General features: G+C 34.1%; 2 protein-coding genes across 2 annotated transcripts; both read left to right on the top strand.

Annotated features, from left to right (window-relative positions):
• Positions 1-4,178: 4,178 nt before the first annotated feature.
• Positions 4,179-6,876, top strand: LOC25486036 (uncharacterized). The gene is made up of 2 exons (XM_013607188.3): positions 4,179-4,732; positions 6,426-6,876. The coding sequence occupies exons 1-2, from the start codon at positions 4,265-4,267 to the stop codon at positions 6,594-6,596; spliced, it is 639 nt and encodes a 212-aa protein (XP_013462642.1). The 5' UTR covers positions 4,179-4,264; the 3' UTR covers positions 6,597-6,876.
• Positions 6,877-14,830: 7,954 nt separating this feature from the next.
• Positions 14,831-16,127, top strand: LOC112419309 (uncharacterized). The gene is made up of 4 exons (XM_024776868.1): positions 14,831-15,246; positions 15,505-15,590; positions 15,717-15,820; positions 15,864-16,127. The coding sequence occupies exons 1-4, from the start codon at positions 14,831-14,833 to the stop codon at positions 16,125-16,127; spliced, it is 870 nt and encodes a 289-aa protein (XP_024632636.1).
• The last annotated feature ends 4,213 nt before the right edge of the window (positions 16,128-20,340 follow it).

Here is a 20,340-nt window from a genome sequence, read left to right as displayed (position 1 = left end):
GACACTTTTGATTTTTTTAGCACCGAAGATTCTTGACCTTTTACAAAGAGTTCAAACGAATATGCATAACAATGTAGTATCACCTAGGTCTATGGAAGTTGTATTCAAGAGATTAGTTTTGCCATTCAAAAAGGATTAGCAGCACAATTTATCGTATGTTTGCCTTACATCATAATTAATCATGTTATGTATACATTATAATTGGTGTATAAAAAAAATATATATAAAATCAAATTTAATGTAATGCATATAGTTCTTATTTTGACAACAAGTAATGCATATAGTTGGTGGTTTCCCAAAATGACTCTAGGTATTTGTTTTATTTTCCTTATCGAAAAAAGTCATATGATAAGAGTACTATGTACTACTACTAGTATTAGTAGTTATGTGGACCAAGCTTCATTTGAAAAAGGTAATACATTGAAATAATTCTAAAATAACATGCACGAGAAAGTAAACACTTTCACTGGAATGATACAAAGTACTAAAGTAGTATACACAAGGAGCTAGACAGCTAGTAGTAGACAGTAGTACTCTCGACAAGATTATGGGCTTTTTTTTTTCTCCTTAATCTACACTGAAGTGAGTGTATCCACTTTAAAAGTTGAAAATATTAAAAGAATGATATCAAACAGTTGAAACAGTAGTTAATTGTCGTTCCAGTTAATTATCGTTAGGAGTATTATGGTCATTTTGGGGTGTGGGAGAGCAATTTTAGCAGATTTAAGAGCAATTTTCATTTAGTTAAAGGGCTTTCTAATCAGCATTGTCCATTGCAAGCCCAATTTTAGAAAAGCTATTTTAGCTTGAGCGTTTCTCTTTAGACCCCCAATCTCTCTATGGTCTTAAATAATAGTTATCTATTAGATGTACATTTCCAATAAATAACTACCGAATATGTATTTATGGGGCTTTAGAGATATTAGGAGGCCTAAAGAGAAACATATTTTTTCTTCATTTAATATCCATCCCCCTATCTCTATGTCCACCCAACCACCCTTTCTCTCTCTCCATCTCTCTCCCTTACTTGTTTGTTCTCCATATGGACTCTCTTTTTCCTTCTCCTTCTTTCTTCCCCTCTCTATATCCCTCTCCCTCCCTCTCACTCTTCCCAACCCTTTATCCACCTTGTTAAGTAGACTTACATTAGTCAAAATGATGATTGACTTAACATCGTAGACCAAAAGTACAAACTTTGAAATTTAGGAAGAGGCAAATATGCAATCCTTTTTTGTAAGGACTACCAGCAAAAAACCAACATTTTACATGGAACAAAACATATCCAACCCTAAATTATTTATTACATTTTACCCTAACAATAGTCAACATTTTCTTTATTATTACTATTATCATCATTATTATTTGATTTTCTTAGAATATAAGTATCATAGTAGATAAAATTATTGATTCTTCTATGTAAAGTTTTAAAACGAAATTGTTGAAATATGTATAGCTAAATATGATCATCTTATTAATTGTTATTTCAAAATTATATATATATTTTTGAGTACATCAGTCTTAAATATAACTAATAAATTAATTTTAAGACTAAAGAAGTTTGGCTTAATTTTTTTCAATTATCTTTCTGAGAATTTCTTTACTTGTTCTATTAAGACCTGAAATATTCAAATTTAAGTAGCGATATTGTTATGTTGGCGGCTATGTATTATTTGCCTTTGTATGGTTTCCAAGAACTCAAGTGGTTTTCCAGAATGATATGTTTGACCCACGTAAGGTTATTCTTATGGCTCGTGGGAAGACGATTGAGGCTAAGACTTGTATTCAGACAAATTTATTGAGCTAAGTCATGGTTCCAAATCTAGGTGTGTTTGCCATCCTCCGTCGGATGGATACAAGTACAATATAGATGAGATTGTCTTGAATAACCAAAAAGCAACATGCAATGGTGTACTGACTTTGTTCGTGATTTGGATACCTCAAATGTCCTTATGTGAGATCTTTGGGGACATCTTACTAAATTGGAGTTGGCTTGGAATGTGGGTTTCGTAAGATTCTTATGAAGTGTGACCCGAAGGTTGTTACAAAGATGATTACAATCAGATTTATAGTAATAATCCTTATTGGTGGATGGGAAATTACCAAAAAGCATAACCTGGATAAAGGAAATACATGTACTATAAAAGGACAATGCAATGTTATTTCAAAGGTCCGAAGTTTGTCATCCAAATTGATCAGTCGTTTCCAGCTAGGGTTAACATCCACTAGACATCTCACAATCTCCCATCTGTTGATGAGCATGAGAGCCATTTCTTATAGTTTTAGGAATATTTTGAGCATCTCACTCTTTTCCTTCATGGATCGTAATCTTCCTTTGCAAACTCAAAATTCTTCTATTGATTATTGCAACTATGCTTTCATTCATTTCTTCTCTTATTTCTATTTTTGTGTTTAAGCTCATCATGAGCTAAACCCCTTTTTGGTTAAGACATGATGATGTTATGATTATGTTTGCATAAGTTTAGATTGTTCAATACTCAAGTTCTTTTTTTTTTGGTGGTGGCGGGGTTTGAACCCCCACCCTTGCATATATTATGCATTGTCATTACCAACTGAGTTAAGCTCACGAGGACATATTCAAGTTTAATTTAAACAAATCGTAACAACTCTAATATTTAAAGCAAAACTTGATCACATTTGTCTTTATTGTCAAATTCCTTGAGCTCAAAAGAGGATGAAAAATAAAATTGTTTGTTTAATATGAGTTACGTTTTTATGTGTAGAAAAGATAAAGACCATGAAGCCGTCTATTTAGATTTCTTGTCATAGGAAAAAGACTCAACTTTTCTAAGAAGAAAAAGACTTGAGATTCGACTTTAACAATGTTGCATGGTTAACTTGGTAGCCGCAAACCTCAGAAGAATATTGCCCCTAAGTTAACCATAATGGAAAAGTTGTAATTTTTATTCCCAAAAACGTATTTTACACATTAGAGTAATGCTACGGGCAAACGCTTGCACAAACGCTTTCTATCACACGCTCTGTTATTGGACCAAGTCATTATTTTCACTAAATAGTGTTATAGGCAACCGGTACAGCCAGTTTCAATATTGCATCTTTTTTTCTCTCTCAAACCACTGGTCACCACCATCCCACCAAGCATCAGAAGTCATTGGTAGTCCAACGCCGTCATAAAACACCACACCGCTGAACTATCACCTGTAAAAATATTGTTTCTCAATGACTTAATTTTAGAATCAGGTTCCGATGAAAAGGGAGGAAATCATGGGTCTCCATGGTGAGAATGATTGTTGAAAAAGGCTTGCAAGCAACGACTATGGTGACGAGGTATGTCATTGGAGGAATGTAACACGAAACAGAAGAATGGAAATGGAAAAGTTTGCACTGGAAGGCTCAGAAGTCAGATCTGGTATTTGACTGTGTAACCGGTGTTTGTGGCGGTCAAAAAGTTAGAGAGAGAGAGGTGACAATTTTAGAGAGGAAAAGGATCCTTATACCTTAGTAACCATGGTTGATGTAAGCACAAAAACACAAATGTGAATTGAGAGTGGAAGATATTATTTTCATTTGTATAGAAAGAGGAAAGGAAATTAGTAATTGTTTGAAGAAGGATGGTGTTTGAGGAAAAAAAAAATGAATGATGAAACAAATTGATGTAGAAGGTTGGCTGCCATCAAGGTAGGTTGGATGGGGGTGTCGTTATTCTCTTTTATTTCTTGAACAGTGGACTGAATATTCAAAGGATGAAGACGAAAGCAGAAAAAAAATTAAAAATGTATTTACACATATAACCGGTTAACAAGTGAGTGATTAAAAGAATTATGCAACGTGGCCCACTAGCAAAGCGTGTGATAGAAAGCGTTTGTGCAAGCGTCTGTCCTTAGCATTACTCTTACACATTATTTCTAATTTTTTTTTTTTATAAGGATTTCCTAACATTTTATACCAATGTTAAAGTATGTGTATATAACATACCCGTGAGATTAAACTCAATTAACCATAATTTCCCTCACTCATATTTATTTTGATTTTTTAAATAAAACAACTTATATAAACATTTCAAAGATTTTTTTTTATTTTTTATCAAAGTACTAAAGCTAGGAGAATTTTGTCGGATTTGACCTTGCAATAGGAACCCGATCCAAAAAAAGGAAACCGAATGTATTCTGGGCCATAATAACCCGAACCCAACCGAAATACGCAAAATCCAAACAACCTTGAACATTTCCTTACACTCGACAACAGTGGAATTTCGCAATCTCCTAGCGTTGAATCTCCAGATCAAATGACAACCGTACGATCAAATCCAACCCTCATCATCTTCTTTTTCTTAATTCTCTTCATCACACCCTCCCAATCACTCTCATTCTCCTCCTATTACCGTTTCCGAAACTTTCTCTCCCTTTCCCACTCCATTTTCACCGGCGTCGCCAACCTCCGCACAAAGCGCGGCGACATCGCCGGCGCCGAGAGAGCAAAGACTATCGCAAACAGTTTGGAGAAGGTTAACGGATTTGGATTTGTGAAGCTTGTGTGGTCTGCTTGGTCTTGGAAATGGATGTTGAAGGAACTTCCATTGACAGAGATGTATGGCGCTGTTTCGGATGTTAACGAGTTTTTGAGAAGTTTGAATGAGTTGACTCGTTTGGAATCGGCTGGTGAGAGAGCGGTTTGGCTCTCGAGAAATTACCAGAATCTCCTTACTGTTACTAAGTCGCTTTTTAGTAAACTCCTGAAAGCGTTTGGTCAATCGGTACGTATCACGACTCGTTTCATTTATCTATTCGTAATTGCATTTTGTGAATTTTTGTTTTGCGTAGTAAGAATAATTCTACAAACGTAAAATTGATTTTGATATATTTGCTTGCATGTCTTTTAAGTAGAATTATCTGAGTCCCAAAATTGGACTAAACCATCAATTTTAACTTTAAAAATTAAGTTTAAATATGTCTTTAGTTCTTGCACTTTTATCAGATTTTAGCATTGGTCCCTACACTTTTTTTTGTTTGGAATTGGCCCCTGCACTTTGTAAAAATATTGGCATCGGTCCCTCCGTTAACTTTCTGTTAAAAAAAAACACAAAACTATTGGTATTGGTCCCTGCACTTTGTAAAAATATTGGTATTGGTCCCTGCACTTTGTAAACAGATATTGGTGCCACGTGACGTGAAATGATAGGACCACGTGGCACTCCGTTGGTTTTGTGTTTTTTTTTTTTTTTAACAGAAAGTTAACAGAGGGACTGCCAATATTTTTACAAAGTGCAAGGACCAATGCTAAATAAAAAATAGTGTAGGGACCAATGTCAAAATCTGATAAAAGTGCAGGGACCAATGACACATTTAAACCTAAAAACTATAATTTTCTTCTCAATTTATTATGTAAACCATAAATATAATAATAAGGTAGTAAGTAACTTTGTAGAATCAATGGTGTAATTGTCTGGAATCTGGATATAGTGTATTCGTGTTTTATCTAATTACGGAAGTAAGATTAGTGTCATAACTAGTCTGTAAGCTCGAATGAGTGCAATGCAGAAAGAAGAATTAGAGAGAACATTGAGAGTGTGTTAGACTCCACTTTCAAACATTACCTTCTCTTTGAGCATATGTAATTACGCATATACGGACTGTCCTGGTAGTCCTAGTAGGCCTTTCTATAAGCATTATCCTGACCTATTTAAACTAACAAGTTTTTTAAAAAGCATGCGCTTAAATAGGTTGAGCCATAGTCCCTTAGTGGGCGGCCTGGCCTATTCCCACCCTAGGTGATACTAACAGTGTTAAGAACGATAAGGACTATAGAATTGGCGGGACTCTAAAAAATTAGTCTAACATCTTTCCAAGTGGCGTGGTAGACACATAGATATTCCCAATGGACAGTAGAATTGGCGGACGTTAAGGACTGAATTGACAGATTTTTATATACTTTAGGAACTAGTTTGACGGATTTCATATTTTTGTATTGTGTAAAATTGATTTTAATTAGAAGTTTCAATTTTGATATTTTTTCTTCGAATAAAACTTTAATATCAACTTTCCCATGGTTTAGATATTTATGTATGTATTTCAAGAAATAGCATTATTACATATTTATATAATGAAATTTGAATAGACTTTGTGTAAAATTGTTTTACACTAATAATATATATATATACAAATTAAAATTTTAGTCTAGAGTTAAAAGAGGGTATTATCTGTGTAAATCTATTTTACATGAAAAACCAGAAAGAACTCATTATTTTTCATTTCATACCATCAAATTTAAAATACAAATATACAATTATAAATGTACAATGCTGTGCAAAATAATGAACTCTATAGAATTGATTTACAGTTCTTGTGCGTTTGCATTAAACTCTAGTTTATAATCAATTTGTACAATTACAGAAACAAACATATATACCAATGCTACGCATGTACTAATTTTGGAATATGGTTTGACAGGAAGGTGTGAGGAAAGTAGTGGAGACGTTGCGAATAGAGGTGGTGGAAGGTGGGTTAATCAGAGATTGCCTTTTACTTGGTGGCAATGATTTGAAGGATTTGATTAAAGTTGCCAAGGATTTGCTATTACAATTCTTTCCTGCTGCTACTGATAAAAACCCTGAGCTATAACTTGGATAGTTGCTTTTTGGTAGGTTATGAGCTATGATACAACGGTGCTATCATTCCTGTCCTAACCACTTACTTACTAAGTTACCATTTTTAGTTCTTTTTGTTTGCTTCAGTTTCGTAGAGTACACTACCCATGATTCTGCCTGAATCAACTGTATGAAAAAAATTGTATATGTTAAGGTTGGTTATAAAGTTTGTTTGAGAGCATAATCTATACACGGACATGGTTAACCTTTTTATCACACATTGCTATATGCCCATATGATTAATTGATATCAAAGTATAGAACATTTTATAATGTGATGGGCATAATCTTTTTTCCAACTTTTGTTACACTACTTTCAACATTAACAATTATCGATTATGCGAATATAGCATGTTCAAAATGGTTGCTATCTGACAACTGTAAGGTTAGGAAGAAATGCAAAGATTATATTATAGGAATCAAGTTTATGGAGAAATGCTATATGTTCCTTACCCGAAGCCCATGATCCTTACATATACTCTTACCACCAAATAGTTGCTCTTTAGTACCGTACTTAGTACTCACGTTATTGTTCCTATTGTTGTTCTTACTCCAAAGAACAGATGAACATAATGTTCAGCAACTTAGAAAGAATTTAACTCAACTGATGTCTGATTATTAATTAAGGTTAATAATAGTTCAAACTGCAATTTAAAATTTTCAAACCACTCTTTATTTGGCTATTTATGTATGTAGTCAAAGGCATCTCCAAAGATATTAAGCGTGTGGATATTTATGTTATGTGAGCAAGTCCCACATTGGCTACTGTGGAAGTGAATATATGATGTTGTCTTATAAAATTAGAACTCTTCTTGCTTTTCTCAATTAGAATAAGAATAAATGACATCATCGTGAATTTAGTTTAGCTAGACAAAATAATAATAATAATAATAATAATAAATGACTGTTTACAAAGTCCTATGTTATTCGTTTTTTTTTTCCAGCGTGAGATAAGTACTTCTTAAAATGTATGCTGAGATTAAAACAATTAACTAATCTCTTGGGAGAAAAGGACTACAAATCAAGTATAATTTTTATAAGGGAAATATTAAAGAGTGTTCTTAGGGCATTGATTAAGAAGATAAAATTAGAAATGTTTTATTGAGAAATGGTGAAAAGTGATAGATTTGACTTTTAAAAAGTTAAAAAATTCTTGAATTGAATGCAAACTTACCATTTTTTATTTCCTTAACTAGTGCCATTAGGGCATTGGTTAGCATAACCTTTTTATAATAACAAACTAATTAATGTTAGATGCTAAAGTCAATTGAAATCTTTTGCACCCAAAGTTTTTGCATATCTGTCCTTCTATGCTCTCTTTTCCATTTTCTAACATCTGACGATGAGAAACATTTTCATTTTTTGATTAAGTAGTGATAAAATCAGTAAAATCAACCGGTCTATACATAAACATGTTTAAACTTGTATCACACATTGCTATATGTCTATATGATTACTTTTTATCAAAGCAAAGTACACTTAATAATGTGATTTTGAGGGCATAATCTATTTTCCAACTTTAACAATAATAATTTTCAGATTATGGCAATATAGCATGTTCAAAAGGGTTGCTATCTGTCAACTTTAAATAAGTCCCACCATTGAATCAAATGAGATATGATGTGACATATTGATCTTATAGAGCACCTACAAGACGATTTACTTGTTCACATCAGACAAAGCTTCAAATTTATGGAGAAAACTATTTGACACATACATATGAGCAATTCAATTACCTAGTGCAACAGCTACAGAAGAGCTTGATTCCAGGCACCATACCAATCTTATAGATTCTATGAGAATTGAGGTAGACTTGGAACAAGTCATTTTAATAGAATATGCATACATGTTCTCTAACACTTCAGTCAATGAAAGTTCCAATCAATATGTCTTAATGGGCATGTAAGCATTACTACAACAACAAGACAATATGAATGAATTTGCTTTCATTCAAAAAGTAATTAAGCAAAATGAGGCACATATCTTCTTCAAATAGTCCACTTAAACTGCAAAGATGCTTGCAAAGCTATGAGTTTGATTGAATATGACTGAGAAGAAGAAAAGTATACTCACCAACTTTCATATACAAGAAAACCTTCTTCCCTGCCATTCTTAATCAAATCATGGGAAATATATATTTTAGATGCGCTAAATCATTCTTCAACTTGCAATACGACGACTTCAGCTTCTTGATTGTAGCTGGTAGACCCGTCCGTCTACCCTGAACAAAGTTCTCAATCTTCCCACTCCCAGAAGGGAAAAAAAGGCATAGCAAGCAGGCATGCTAGGAATCCCTGAAACGATCTTGAAAGCAAGTTTCAGTGATCTGAGGTTGGTGTGATGTCGTTGTTGTTCAATGGAGTTAAACACATACACTCTTCCTACAATATATAATCATGTGTGTCCACATTTTAATAAATTGCTGCTCCCTGTTGCTGTTCATACTCCGAAGAACAAATGCACATAATGTTCAACAACTTTTATTGAGGGGATAATGTTCAGCAACTTAGAATGAGTTGAACACAACTTATGTTTGATTATTAATATTAATAATAGTTCAAACTGCAATTTAAAATTTTCAAACCACTTTATTTATTTATTTGGCTATTTATGTATGTACTCAAAAGCATCTCCAAAGATATAATGAATAAATATAAATTGTAATAGTTGGATTAGTAAAAGTGTAGGACAAAGGAGAAAATGAAAAATGTAAAGCGTGTGCATACTTATATGTGAGGGAGTCCCACATCAGCTAATGTAGAAGATATTATATGATGCTTGTCTTATAAGAACAAGAACTCTTCTTTGTAAAGAACAAAAGAAACAACAACTCAGAGAGACATCCGTTACTTGTTCCTTCCTATAGGTTGGACCGAACTAAATTACCAAGTAAATACTTCGGTCAATTACGAGGTAATTACTCAATTTACTTGAATTGAAATCTTATTTTAAGCATTTTTATTTATTGCAATTACATTAAGAACTATACGAAAAACATTTAAGAAAATTGTATCTAAATTTACATATCACAAATAGAATAGGTTGTATATCAGTCACTGTTTTACTCGGTGGCTTAATAGTCACAAGTACAATTGTGTCACAAGTACAATTGTTTTTTGACCCATATACTCATATTTTTTGTTAAACAATGGTTTTTTTCTTCCCTTGTTTGACAATGGTGGGGTAGGAATCTGAAACATTTACCCTTCAATATTGATTAAATGTTTAAAGAGTAATTAAAGGTCTATTTATAAAAGAAGGGTCTTGTTAACTTTTTATAATTTGTAAACTTTTTACAATTTGATTTGACCACTTTTTATCACTTTTTAACATTTTTATTTACGTTCTCTTATCCAATGCTCTAAAGGTACTCTTTAACATTTTCCTAAAAGAAAAAGTCATTCAATAATGAATATTCCCTCCGTCTCAAATTGTATGTCACTTTAGAAAAAATATTTGTCCTAAATTATATGTCGCTTTACAATACCAATGAAACATTAATGTTATTTTTCCTATTATATCCTTAACTATTTATTACTATCTCTTCTTTCAATTCCTTCATTTATTTTTCCCATATCATTTATTAAGGACAATTTTGTAAAACAACTCATAATATCCCTTTCCCACACAATATTAATTATATTTCTTAATATGTGAAATGTCCAAAACATCATACAATTTAGGACGGAGGGAGTAATACTTAAAATGGAATTAAGTCTAGGTATAAAAAAAAATGGTTGACTTAACTTTTAAGGTTTAATTTGGTAAAAATGATAGCTTATTGTTGATGATTATAATTGATAAGCTAGTTGAAGTGTTTAATAAATTAGTGCTTCATCTAACTGATAAATATAAAATGACATAGTATTCTTAATTCATAATAAAATAAATATAAAATGACATAAAAAGGTATTTTTAATTAATAATAAAATTTCAAGTATTTAGAATTTCGTAATTTAAATTACGTTTGTTAAAAAAAGTATAAGATTATGCAAAATGGTAAGAATCAAATCTGTGAATACAACTAATTGAGAAATAAATTCGAGTTACTTGCCACAGAGCTTGTTTCCAGTTACCACACCAGTAACATAGAGCAGCTGAAAATAAGAAAGATTCTATCATAATAGTGGTAGATTTGGAACACAATTTATGTGTTTGTCCTTAAAAGTGAATAATAAATGCGATTGTAAAAATCACGTTTGGAGTCTAGCTGCCTGTTTCGATATGCGTTTGTGTTCACCAAACGCGAGTTTGTTGGATAACCGAGGCAAACTGACTGTGATTTCAAGAAGTTAGGAAAGTAGGCTTTTGAGGAAACCCGGTTTGTTGCCGTGAAACGTGAGTTTCCGACAAACATCTAAAGAGATACTAAAACTACAAATCTAAACTTTGATTTATAATCAATTCAAGAGCAGTGACGGATTCAGAAATTTCAATAAGTGGGGTCAATATTGTTTATCTTAAATATTTATACAGAGATTATCAGATCGATGTCTATGAATGTTACAAAACAATAATTCAAAATTTCATATCCATACAATTAGGCATTCAATTTTTTTCACAAAATTCATAGCAAAGAAACTCCTTTCAACAATTCTTGTCGTCGCATGCAATTGTAATGTTTGAGTATTTTTTGTGCTCGTTTTTAGTAATGCTAACTTCAAAAGTAAATACAATGTTGGATAAAAAATGTTTTATAGTTTCGAGAACCTTGTTTGAAAGATTGGTCCTTTCATCTAAATTAGAAAAGTGTTTAAAAAGATCAATTTCCATCTTTTTTCTAGTAATTTCTAGTATATTTCATCATAAGCAATTTAAAAATAAATTCAATTTTAGACTTGCATTTGTAAATTCAGTTTAAAAATAAATCCACGTGATACCTGAATTTTCTTTTAACCTTTTGGGAGCATTTTCTTTTTTTTTTTTAATGAAAAATCCATTTTTAAAAGTTAAAACTTAAATGCCAATGTTTTCCCAATTCACTAATTCACTTTTTATAAATGCATTAGAAAGTATGAGAGTTACACTACTATTTTAACAAATATAGTTTAAAATTAATTTACAAACATGACATTGCTTTACCTTCAATGTGTTAGTTTGATTATGTGGGGTCAACATACAATTCAAAGTGGGGTTAAAATGCAACATCATGTTATAATTGGTTAAAATAGAAAGCAAGGAGTGGGGTCAAGTGACCCCAATGTGATACACGTGCATCCGTGCCTGGCTATATATAATGGAACAACTCCTACGCTTATCATTGGACACACAAAGAGTAATTCTCTTCAATTTACACATGAGAAATATAATGCCAAACTCATTAGCTGGTTTAAGAGTTCTAGAAAAAAGAACTATTCAAGCTGGTTATGGATTTAACATTATAACCATTTTTTTTTTGGTTACATAACATTATAATCATATGTGTGATCATAACTTTTGCAGAGTTCTTCAATATTATCTTATATGTCTTTATGATTAAAAGGAGCAAAAGATTAAAAGCAAATTAAAAACCTCTAGCTAAAGAAATATAAGCTGAATTCTCCAAGATGGGCAGATATAGATAGAATGATAAGTTACAGAACAAGTGGATTGCATTGCCCCAGTGGATGTTGGATGCTTTTGGGATGGCTACAATACTTGAGACTGTGTTTAAAAACCAATCTGGTGACATTTTGATGGCAGTGTGTACGAAAGAAAGTATTGTGACCGATCCTTGTATGGCAGAAGCTCTTGATGTGAGGTGGTGCCTCCGGTTGGCGTGTGATCAAGAACTGATGAGAGAATATTTATGATACCATGTTACATTTCTTGATAAAACTCATTATTGATGATGATTGATAGACTTTTAGCAAGTGTATTAAAAATATATCGAAGTAATAAAATAAGTTCGTATCTACGAGGACTGCGTTGATCTCAATTTAGCAATAAAGTAATATTTAGGATGTATAAATTATTTTTTTGTAGATTTGATTTGATTGCATAAAATTAAATAACATAAAATAAAGATTCAGTTAGAAAATATAGATTTGGTTAGAAAATATGAAGAGAGATGAGATCAGGTCTTTCGAATATCTATGTTCCCCTAATTGGTATACTGCACATATTCTTATGAATGATTTTCTAGTTCCAAGATAGTTAACAAAATAGTCATAATCAATCCCTTGAGTTAGGACCCTCTTCTAGGGTTACAGCCCCTAATTCCTTAGGTGGTCTAATAATCTTTGAAGGTTTAAGCACGTTAACCTAATATCACTAATAAAGGATTATCCATTCCTAGACTAACCATGTTTATTAGAACTATTCAATTAGGTCTAAGTCGAAAGCTATGGTCAGTAGTCGTTCGTTCTCACTAAATCATGTTTATATTTGATCAGGATATAAAAAACATTAAGAACAATTGAATTGAATAAAAACTAGATTGTCATTCACAATAAATAGAGTTTCACAGCCCTTCTAGCCGTCTTGAAGTCTCAAAATCGCACTTTGCTCTCTCCAAATCGTAATCATTGTTTTCAGAATAGTCTTCAACTTAAATAGGCAAGAACTGCTCCTAAAATCGTGGCACGATTTAAGTAAATCGTGACACGTTCTGCTTGTGTAACAAACCACCTAAATTAGGGTTTCCATAATCGTGTCACGTTTTTGCCGTGACACATTTTCACCAATGTCGAATGCAAGTTTCTTGAAAGCTCCAAATCGTGACGTTTGACGTTTTCCAGTAATCGTGACACGTTTTTCAGTTATCGTGACATGATTCCCTTTCTTCAGTTTCTTCGGTTTTTTTTGCTTTTTTTGCTGCTGCTTAAGCTTGCTTGTGAACTCAAAAATATCATAAAAAGACTCTAAAAATAGCGAATGATTGACTGTCATCAATGATATGATCAAATTGAATAACAATTGATACAATTAACCGTATTTATACATAGTATGGCTGTTGTTTGATACAATTAAATTCCTTTTCTTTTGATATTGAAATGTTGTTATGTACTTTCTCTACTGATATGAAGAAAGTTGAAAACAAACATACCAAATCAACATTTTCAAAGTATAGTGTATGTTAGTAGTGACAATGTTGTTGACGCTAACTATGTTTCTCATCATCGGATGTTAGAAAATGGGAAAGAGAGCCTAGCGAGACACATTATGCAGAATTGACACTGCTCATGTGCAATATTTCAAGTTTTGAACAATGTCCTCTTCTACCAAGTTATTTTTCACTTGTAAAGATAGTTTATTACTTTGCGAAGCTAAATTTTAACAATAGAAATGAATGAAATAATGAATAAATATGAAGTCATAATGGGTGGATTAGTGAATCGGAGAGCACAGGTTTAAAGCCTTGAGTGTCTTATTCAATAGACATCAGTAAGGATTTGATAAGTTTTGTTGGCTACAGTTATTGTATACTTAACTAAATTAGATCAGTTGTAATATATTTTGTTTTCCACATTTCAGTATCATTCAAAGTTGTTACTTACGTTTGAGATAAACTATACTTATGTTTTGTGTATTTAAATCTCTTATCATTTTCCTATGTATGTTATTGTTGTTACTGTCTGTTGTCCACATATGCTCAAAGAGTGAAGAACATAAATTGTGTGGTCACCAGAGCCCACATCGGCTAATGTTGGAACGAATATATGATGCCTGTGCTATATATACAGCAGCTCTACTAGACAAGTTATCAATAGACGCAGCACTTTGTGATGGTATTGTCACAAGTACAAATGTAATTGATTGATTGACTTTAAATACTCCCTCCGTTCCAATATAAGACTCTTTTGCTGCTGCAATTAAATTCCTTTTCACGGGAATTAAGATAGTGGATATTTGTATTAAAGTTGTTTGTAATCACTATTGTTTTTACAATTTTATCCTTTAAGAAAAAATGTTAGTTTATGTTTTTAACATGTTATTTATTGTTGATTGAAGAAAAAGATGTATAATAAATAGGGGCATGTATGTAATGAAATAATTAATGTAGTTGGAAATAACAAAGGGGTCTTATAAAAAGGGACAAAAAAAATTCTCAAAAAGGTCTTATAATTAGGGACGGAGGGAGTATTATTTTGTCAAAAAATAAATATTTAAGATAATCGTTCGAAAATATTTGTCCTTAAATTTTAATTTAATTTTTGATAGAAGATTAGTTGTGTACTCTACATAATGGAAGGATGAAATATTTGTTCGAATTTAAAACAATGTGATTATGAACACGGTGGTGGAGGCTCAACGCTTTCATGGGTATGGTGTTGGTTCTGGTGGTGGAGTTACATTGACACACCTTCAGTTCGCAGATGACACTATTATTATTGGAGAAAAGAGTTTGTTGAATGTGCGTACCATGAGGGCAATGTTGTTGTTTGAAGAGGTGTTAGGCTTGAAGGTGAATTTTAACAAGAGTATGCTGACAGGTATCAATATCTCTGAATCTTGGTTGTCGGAGGCGGCGTTGGTGATGAATTGTTGGAGGGGAACTATTCCGTTTATTTATTTGGGGTTGCCTATTGGTGGTGATTCTAGGAAACTTAGTTTTTGGAAACATGTTGTCGATCGCATTGTCTCTCGCCTGTCGTCGTGGAATAATAAATTCCTGTCTTCCGGTGGCCGTTTGGTTCTTCTGAAGTCTGTCATGTCCTCTCTTCCGGTTTACTTTCTTTCCTTTTTCAAAGCCCCTGCAGGTATAATTTCTTCTATTGAATCTATTTTTAAAAGATTTTTTTGGGGGGGTTGTGAGGAAAATAGGAAAATTGCTTGGAGGGTTGGGGGTAACGCGAATAGGAGCTTTTAATTCAGCGTTGTTAGGGAAGTGTTGTTGGAGGAAGTTGACTGATAAGGAGGGGTTGTGAAATCGTGTTTTAAGAGCCCGTTATGGTGAGGCAGGGGGCGGTTGCAAGAGGGTGGTAGACATAGTTCGACATGGTGGCGGATGTTGAGTAGGGTCCGCGAAGGGGTTGGTGAGGGTGTTGGTAGGTGGTTCGACAATAACATAAAGTGGGTTTTAGGCGATGGTCGAGACACTTTATTTTGGCATGATGCCTAGGTGGGGGATATTCCGTTGAGTCATAAATTTCCCTGTCTTTTTGATTTGGCAGTGGATAAGGAGTGTTCGGTGGCAGAGATGTGTAGGCTAGGGTGGGCGGAGGGGGCTGAAGCTTGGATTTGGCGTAGGCGATTGTTGGCCTGGGAGGAGGAAAATGTGAGGGAGTGTTCAATTTTATTACATAAACATTGTTTTGCAGGATAATGTTCATGATACTTGGAGGTGGTATTTAGATCCTACTCATGGCTATTCAGTCAGGGTCGCATACCGTTTTATTACTACATCTGGTGAACCGTCGGATAGCATTCATGATGACAATGTATGGCATCGGCTTATTCCAGCAAAGGTCTCTTTGTTTGTGTGGCGCCTCATGCGTAATAGGTTACCTACAAAAGACAACTTGGTGCGTAGGAGGGTCCTCCCACCAAATGGTGTGGTGTGTGTATTAGGGTGTGGCGAATAGGAATCTGCTAATCATTTGTTTCTGGAGTGTGTTCATTTAAGTTCTATTTGGTCTCAGGTTTGACTTTGGTTGGGTATCTCCTCTGTTTTACCTGGGGATATTCGACATCATCTGTGTCAATTTTCTAACATGGCAGGGCTGCCATGAGCAACTTATATATTTATGAAACTTATTTGGTTTGTGTTATACCCTGTTTTTGGACCTAAAAATACTGGGCCCAATTTCATTTCAAACTTTGTCAATTATCAAATTTCAACTGCACAGTTCAAATTGTCTCTGCCTCGCAGTATTTTCAATCACAATTTTACCTATGTTTTTCTTGCATAAAACCTTTCGAAATGTCTTTACTTGTCTTGTAAGTCATTCAAAAGTGTCTCTGAATCATTACATTGCTTTTTCTACAGTTTATTTCAAAATTTGCAAAAAGTCGTACAGAAGGGTATTTTGGTCATTTCCTGCAGTGGGACCCATTTTCATCCTTGCGACTGTCTCTGAGTCTTTTCAGATTGATTTTTAACATTTCATCAGTAAACCTTGTTAAATTCATTTCAAACTTGCATCTGAGTCAGTGTCAAGTCAATTTGAATCTGTTTAGGTCATTTTTAGCCCTAGGGGCATTTTGGTCATTTCACACAAAATTTCGGCATAGAGAGGTTACTTTGAAGTACCTCATTTAAGCCATTGATTCGTTTTAGTCCGTTTTGTCAATTTTATTTTTTGTTTCACTTTACGTTTGTCAAAATTACTTTTTTTAGTTCAATTTTATTTTTAAATCACAATTTAGTCCAAAACTTTTTAATTTTTATTTTTTGTCCATTTTTAATTGCTGTCCAGTCCTTTTTTATTATTTTTTTTGCAGAAAAGGTCCCAGGGGCATTTTTGTCCAGAATTTTCGCACACTTCAGTCCCAGTCCAGATGGCATTTTCTCATTGGCCCACAAATACACATGGCAGGCTATAAATAGATGTGTCAGATCCAAATAAAAAAGAAAGAATCAGTCACATCACAAAAACAGAAATTTCTTTCTCTCTCCAAAATCAGTTAGATCCAAAACAGAAAATCACCAAAAAATTCTCCAAGAACACCAAGAACAAATCTTCACAAAATCAACAAATCCGAACCGGATTCACTCCAAAACAGCCCCAACCACCACAAAATCAACAAATCCGAACCGGATTCACTCAAAACCACCGCGAAACATCACATCAACACAAAAACGTACCGGATTTTCGAGCAAAAACAACGCCGGCGGGACATCAAGCGCGCGCGCGCGAGGAGAAGAGAGAGACTCGAAGTTTTTCGAAGATTTTTCTCCGTTCTACGACAGAGGTAACGCGTTTCTCTCTCCTTTTTCTCCGTTTTGCGCGCATATGTAGTGAAAAAGTGTGAAAAAGTTTGTTACGGATATGTATCGGTAGATCTAGGCTTGTACGTTCGGATTTTGAAAATTCTAAGGCCGGATTCGGACACTAGAGCAAAAAGGATATCTAAATCCGTGGTTTTTTTTCAAAAAAAAGTGTGAAAAAATTTTCAAAGAAAAATGTAGATCTAGTCCGAATCGAACCTTTCTCGCTAAAACTAGTGCCGGATTTGTGTAGAGGAGGAGGAGACGAAGCTTTTGGTATAAAAATTTTGAAAAAAAAATAATAAAAAAAATTCCGACGCGGTGGCGCCGCCGCCGGAAACCGGCCGGCCACCGCGCCGGAAAAGCTCCGGCCGCCACCTCCATATCAGCTCCGGCCGCCACCTTTTTAGAGAGAAGGGAGAGCTTCTCTCTCTAAGTTTAACTTAGAGAGAGAAGAGGAAAGGTTTTGTGTTTTTTTTGTGAAGAAAATCCTTTTTATACTCCCTCCGATCCCACGCGCGCGCGTGCGTGCTCTTGCCATGTTCCCTCGCTCTGTGAACCATCAGATCTGGATTGTTCCAAGATCTGATGGCTGCTGTGTGTTTGATTTTGAATCCTGTGCATGACTTTTTGTGTGAAATATGGTATATCTTCTGTTTGAACCGTTAGATCTTTGATCTAACGGTCACTGTGCTTCCTGCAATTTACACTATCTTTTATGCTTTTTTCTGGACCCTTTGATCTTTGATCAAGTGGCTGTGATGTGATTTTGAAGGCTAGATCTGGACCTCTGGATTCATCCAACGGTCCAGATTAAATCCTGCTGAGTTTTTTTTTAATTGCCTTTTAATTGTGTTTTAAATACCTTTTTTACACTTTCTTGGTGTTTTATGCTTCTAAAAAATTTCTAAAAAAATATTTCCCTATCATTTTAATTTTTCCTCTAAGTATTAGAATTTATTTGCTTATTTTTGCATTTATTTCCTTTACTTTGTTCTTTAATTCTTGCTCATTAAAATCCCATATATGTTCTTGATGCATTTTTACATATTGTGATTGATAAATTCTCATGTTTTTACCCCTTTTTATTGCATATTCATTTGGTGCATTTTTCATCATTCCCATTATATTTTTCCTTGTTTCACTAACATTTTGTTCCTTATGTGACTTCACCCATAGCATTTCACTATCTCCTCCACTTTCTTTAGCTTAGCATTTATTTTTGCAAATTTTAATTCATTTGGTGATGTAATTTGTTATCATTGGTTTGTAGCTTGGCAAAGGGGCCATAGAATGTATTTAGGCAATTTTTGTAATATGGACTATGGACACTATGACGCACCGGCACGCACACACTCACCTTAGATGTATGCATAGGATTGTATGGTTAGATGAATGCTTAGGCTTAAACACTTAGATAAAAATCAACTTTTTTCCAAAACATGCAAATAACACTTGAAAACCTTTTTGAAAATAAAATGGAGTCAAAACTCCTTATTTCCCCCTTTATTTTCTTAAGTAAAATTTTCAATAAATCTTAATCCTCCTTGGACTTTATTTTTGCAAAATGACTAATTCCACCTCACACTTTCCAAATCTTATGCCCTTGAGGCCTCTCATCTCCTTTCTTCAAAATCTCTTTTCAAACTTAAAATCAACCAACAAAAACAAAAACCATTTTTGAGAATGAACTACGAACGGTTTTGATCCCTTAAAAGGGTACGTAGGCAATGAGTCAAAACTCATCCAAGCCGAAATAAAAATCAAATTCTACTTCTTCTTCCCCCCCATTCTTCACTAATCATACCTCCGTTTTTACAAATGAGCAATAAAACTAAAGCGTAGAAATAAACTTAGGAGAGCGGTTCTTATGGAATACCATAATCGCTCCGGGTGCCTAACACCTTCCCGTAGCGAAAACGACCCCCGAATTCGGAAACTCAAGGGTTTTTCTCCTTTTACCCTTCCCAAGAAAAAAGAGAGATATCAACGGTCGAAAGGTTCAAGTCCAATTAATGGCTTGGCACCCCAAAACCATGATAACAGAAATGGCGACTTCACTGGGGATTTCTTTTAGCGGGTCACGCCTAGTTTTCCTTAGTTTATATTTACGCTTTATTTTATTGCTTACATATGTGAATACTTGTTTATTTTCATTTGACGTGTGGGGTGAGAATATCAAAAGTCCTATACCCGGGCTGAGTGAACTTATGTTTAGGTAGAGATATAATCGACAATTCGATCCGGGGGTTGCCTCGTGTATTGGATTATGCGATCAATCTCACATAGCTGAGGCATTTTGAAGGTGATATTGTCGGCGTGTGTTGTCATGCTTAGGCACTTCACTTTCAATTGTTCGACGAAGCTATGAACCGTAGTTACCAAACCCATCCTAGCCTTTTTAGGACGTAGTGCGGTGGCTAAATTGAGTGTTGTCTCAAACTTTAGTCGTCACGCGATACTACACTCAAACTAGACCTTCTCACAAATAATCATGGAACGGGTGTCGTCCTGTACTACCATGATATATGTGAGAGAGGTTGCAGTTTGGGAACTGTGTTAGAACCTTGGTTACTACTATCCAGAGCCTTAGTTCACCGGACGCCGTGTCCATCCGTGGCCCCGTTACCTTGAAACTCAACCCACTTTTAAACAACACAATCATGCATACATGCATTCATGCATAAACTTTTTTCATGCATTCATCGAAGGGTTTAAACAAATGAGAATTTTTTGTAAATAATCACAGGTATGAAGAAGACTAAGTGCTACAAGTTCAAGGAAGTGGATTTGGTTGGTTTGAGAGAGTTGGCACTCAAAGTCAAGAGTCAAACAGGGTTCCGACTCCAGTATGGGGGATTGCTTAC

This window comes from Medicago truncatula, chromosome 2, assembly GCF_003473485.1.
Source record: "Medicago truncatula cultivar Jemalong A17 chromosome 2, MtrunA17r5.0-ANR, whole genome shotgun sequence".
Taxonomy (NCBI): domain Eukaryota; kingdom Viridiplantae; phylum Streptophyta; class Magnoliopsida; order Fabales; family Fabaceae; genus Medicago; species Medicago truncatula.
This window is presented reverse-complemented; position numbering and strand designations above follow the sequence as displayed.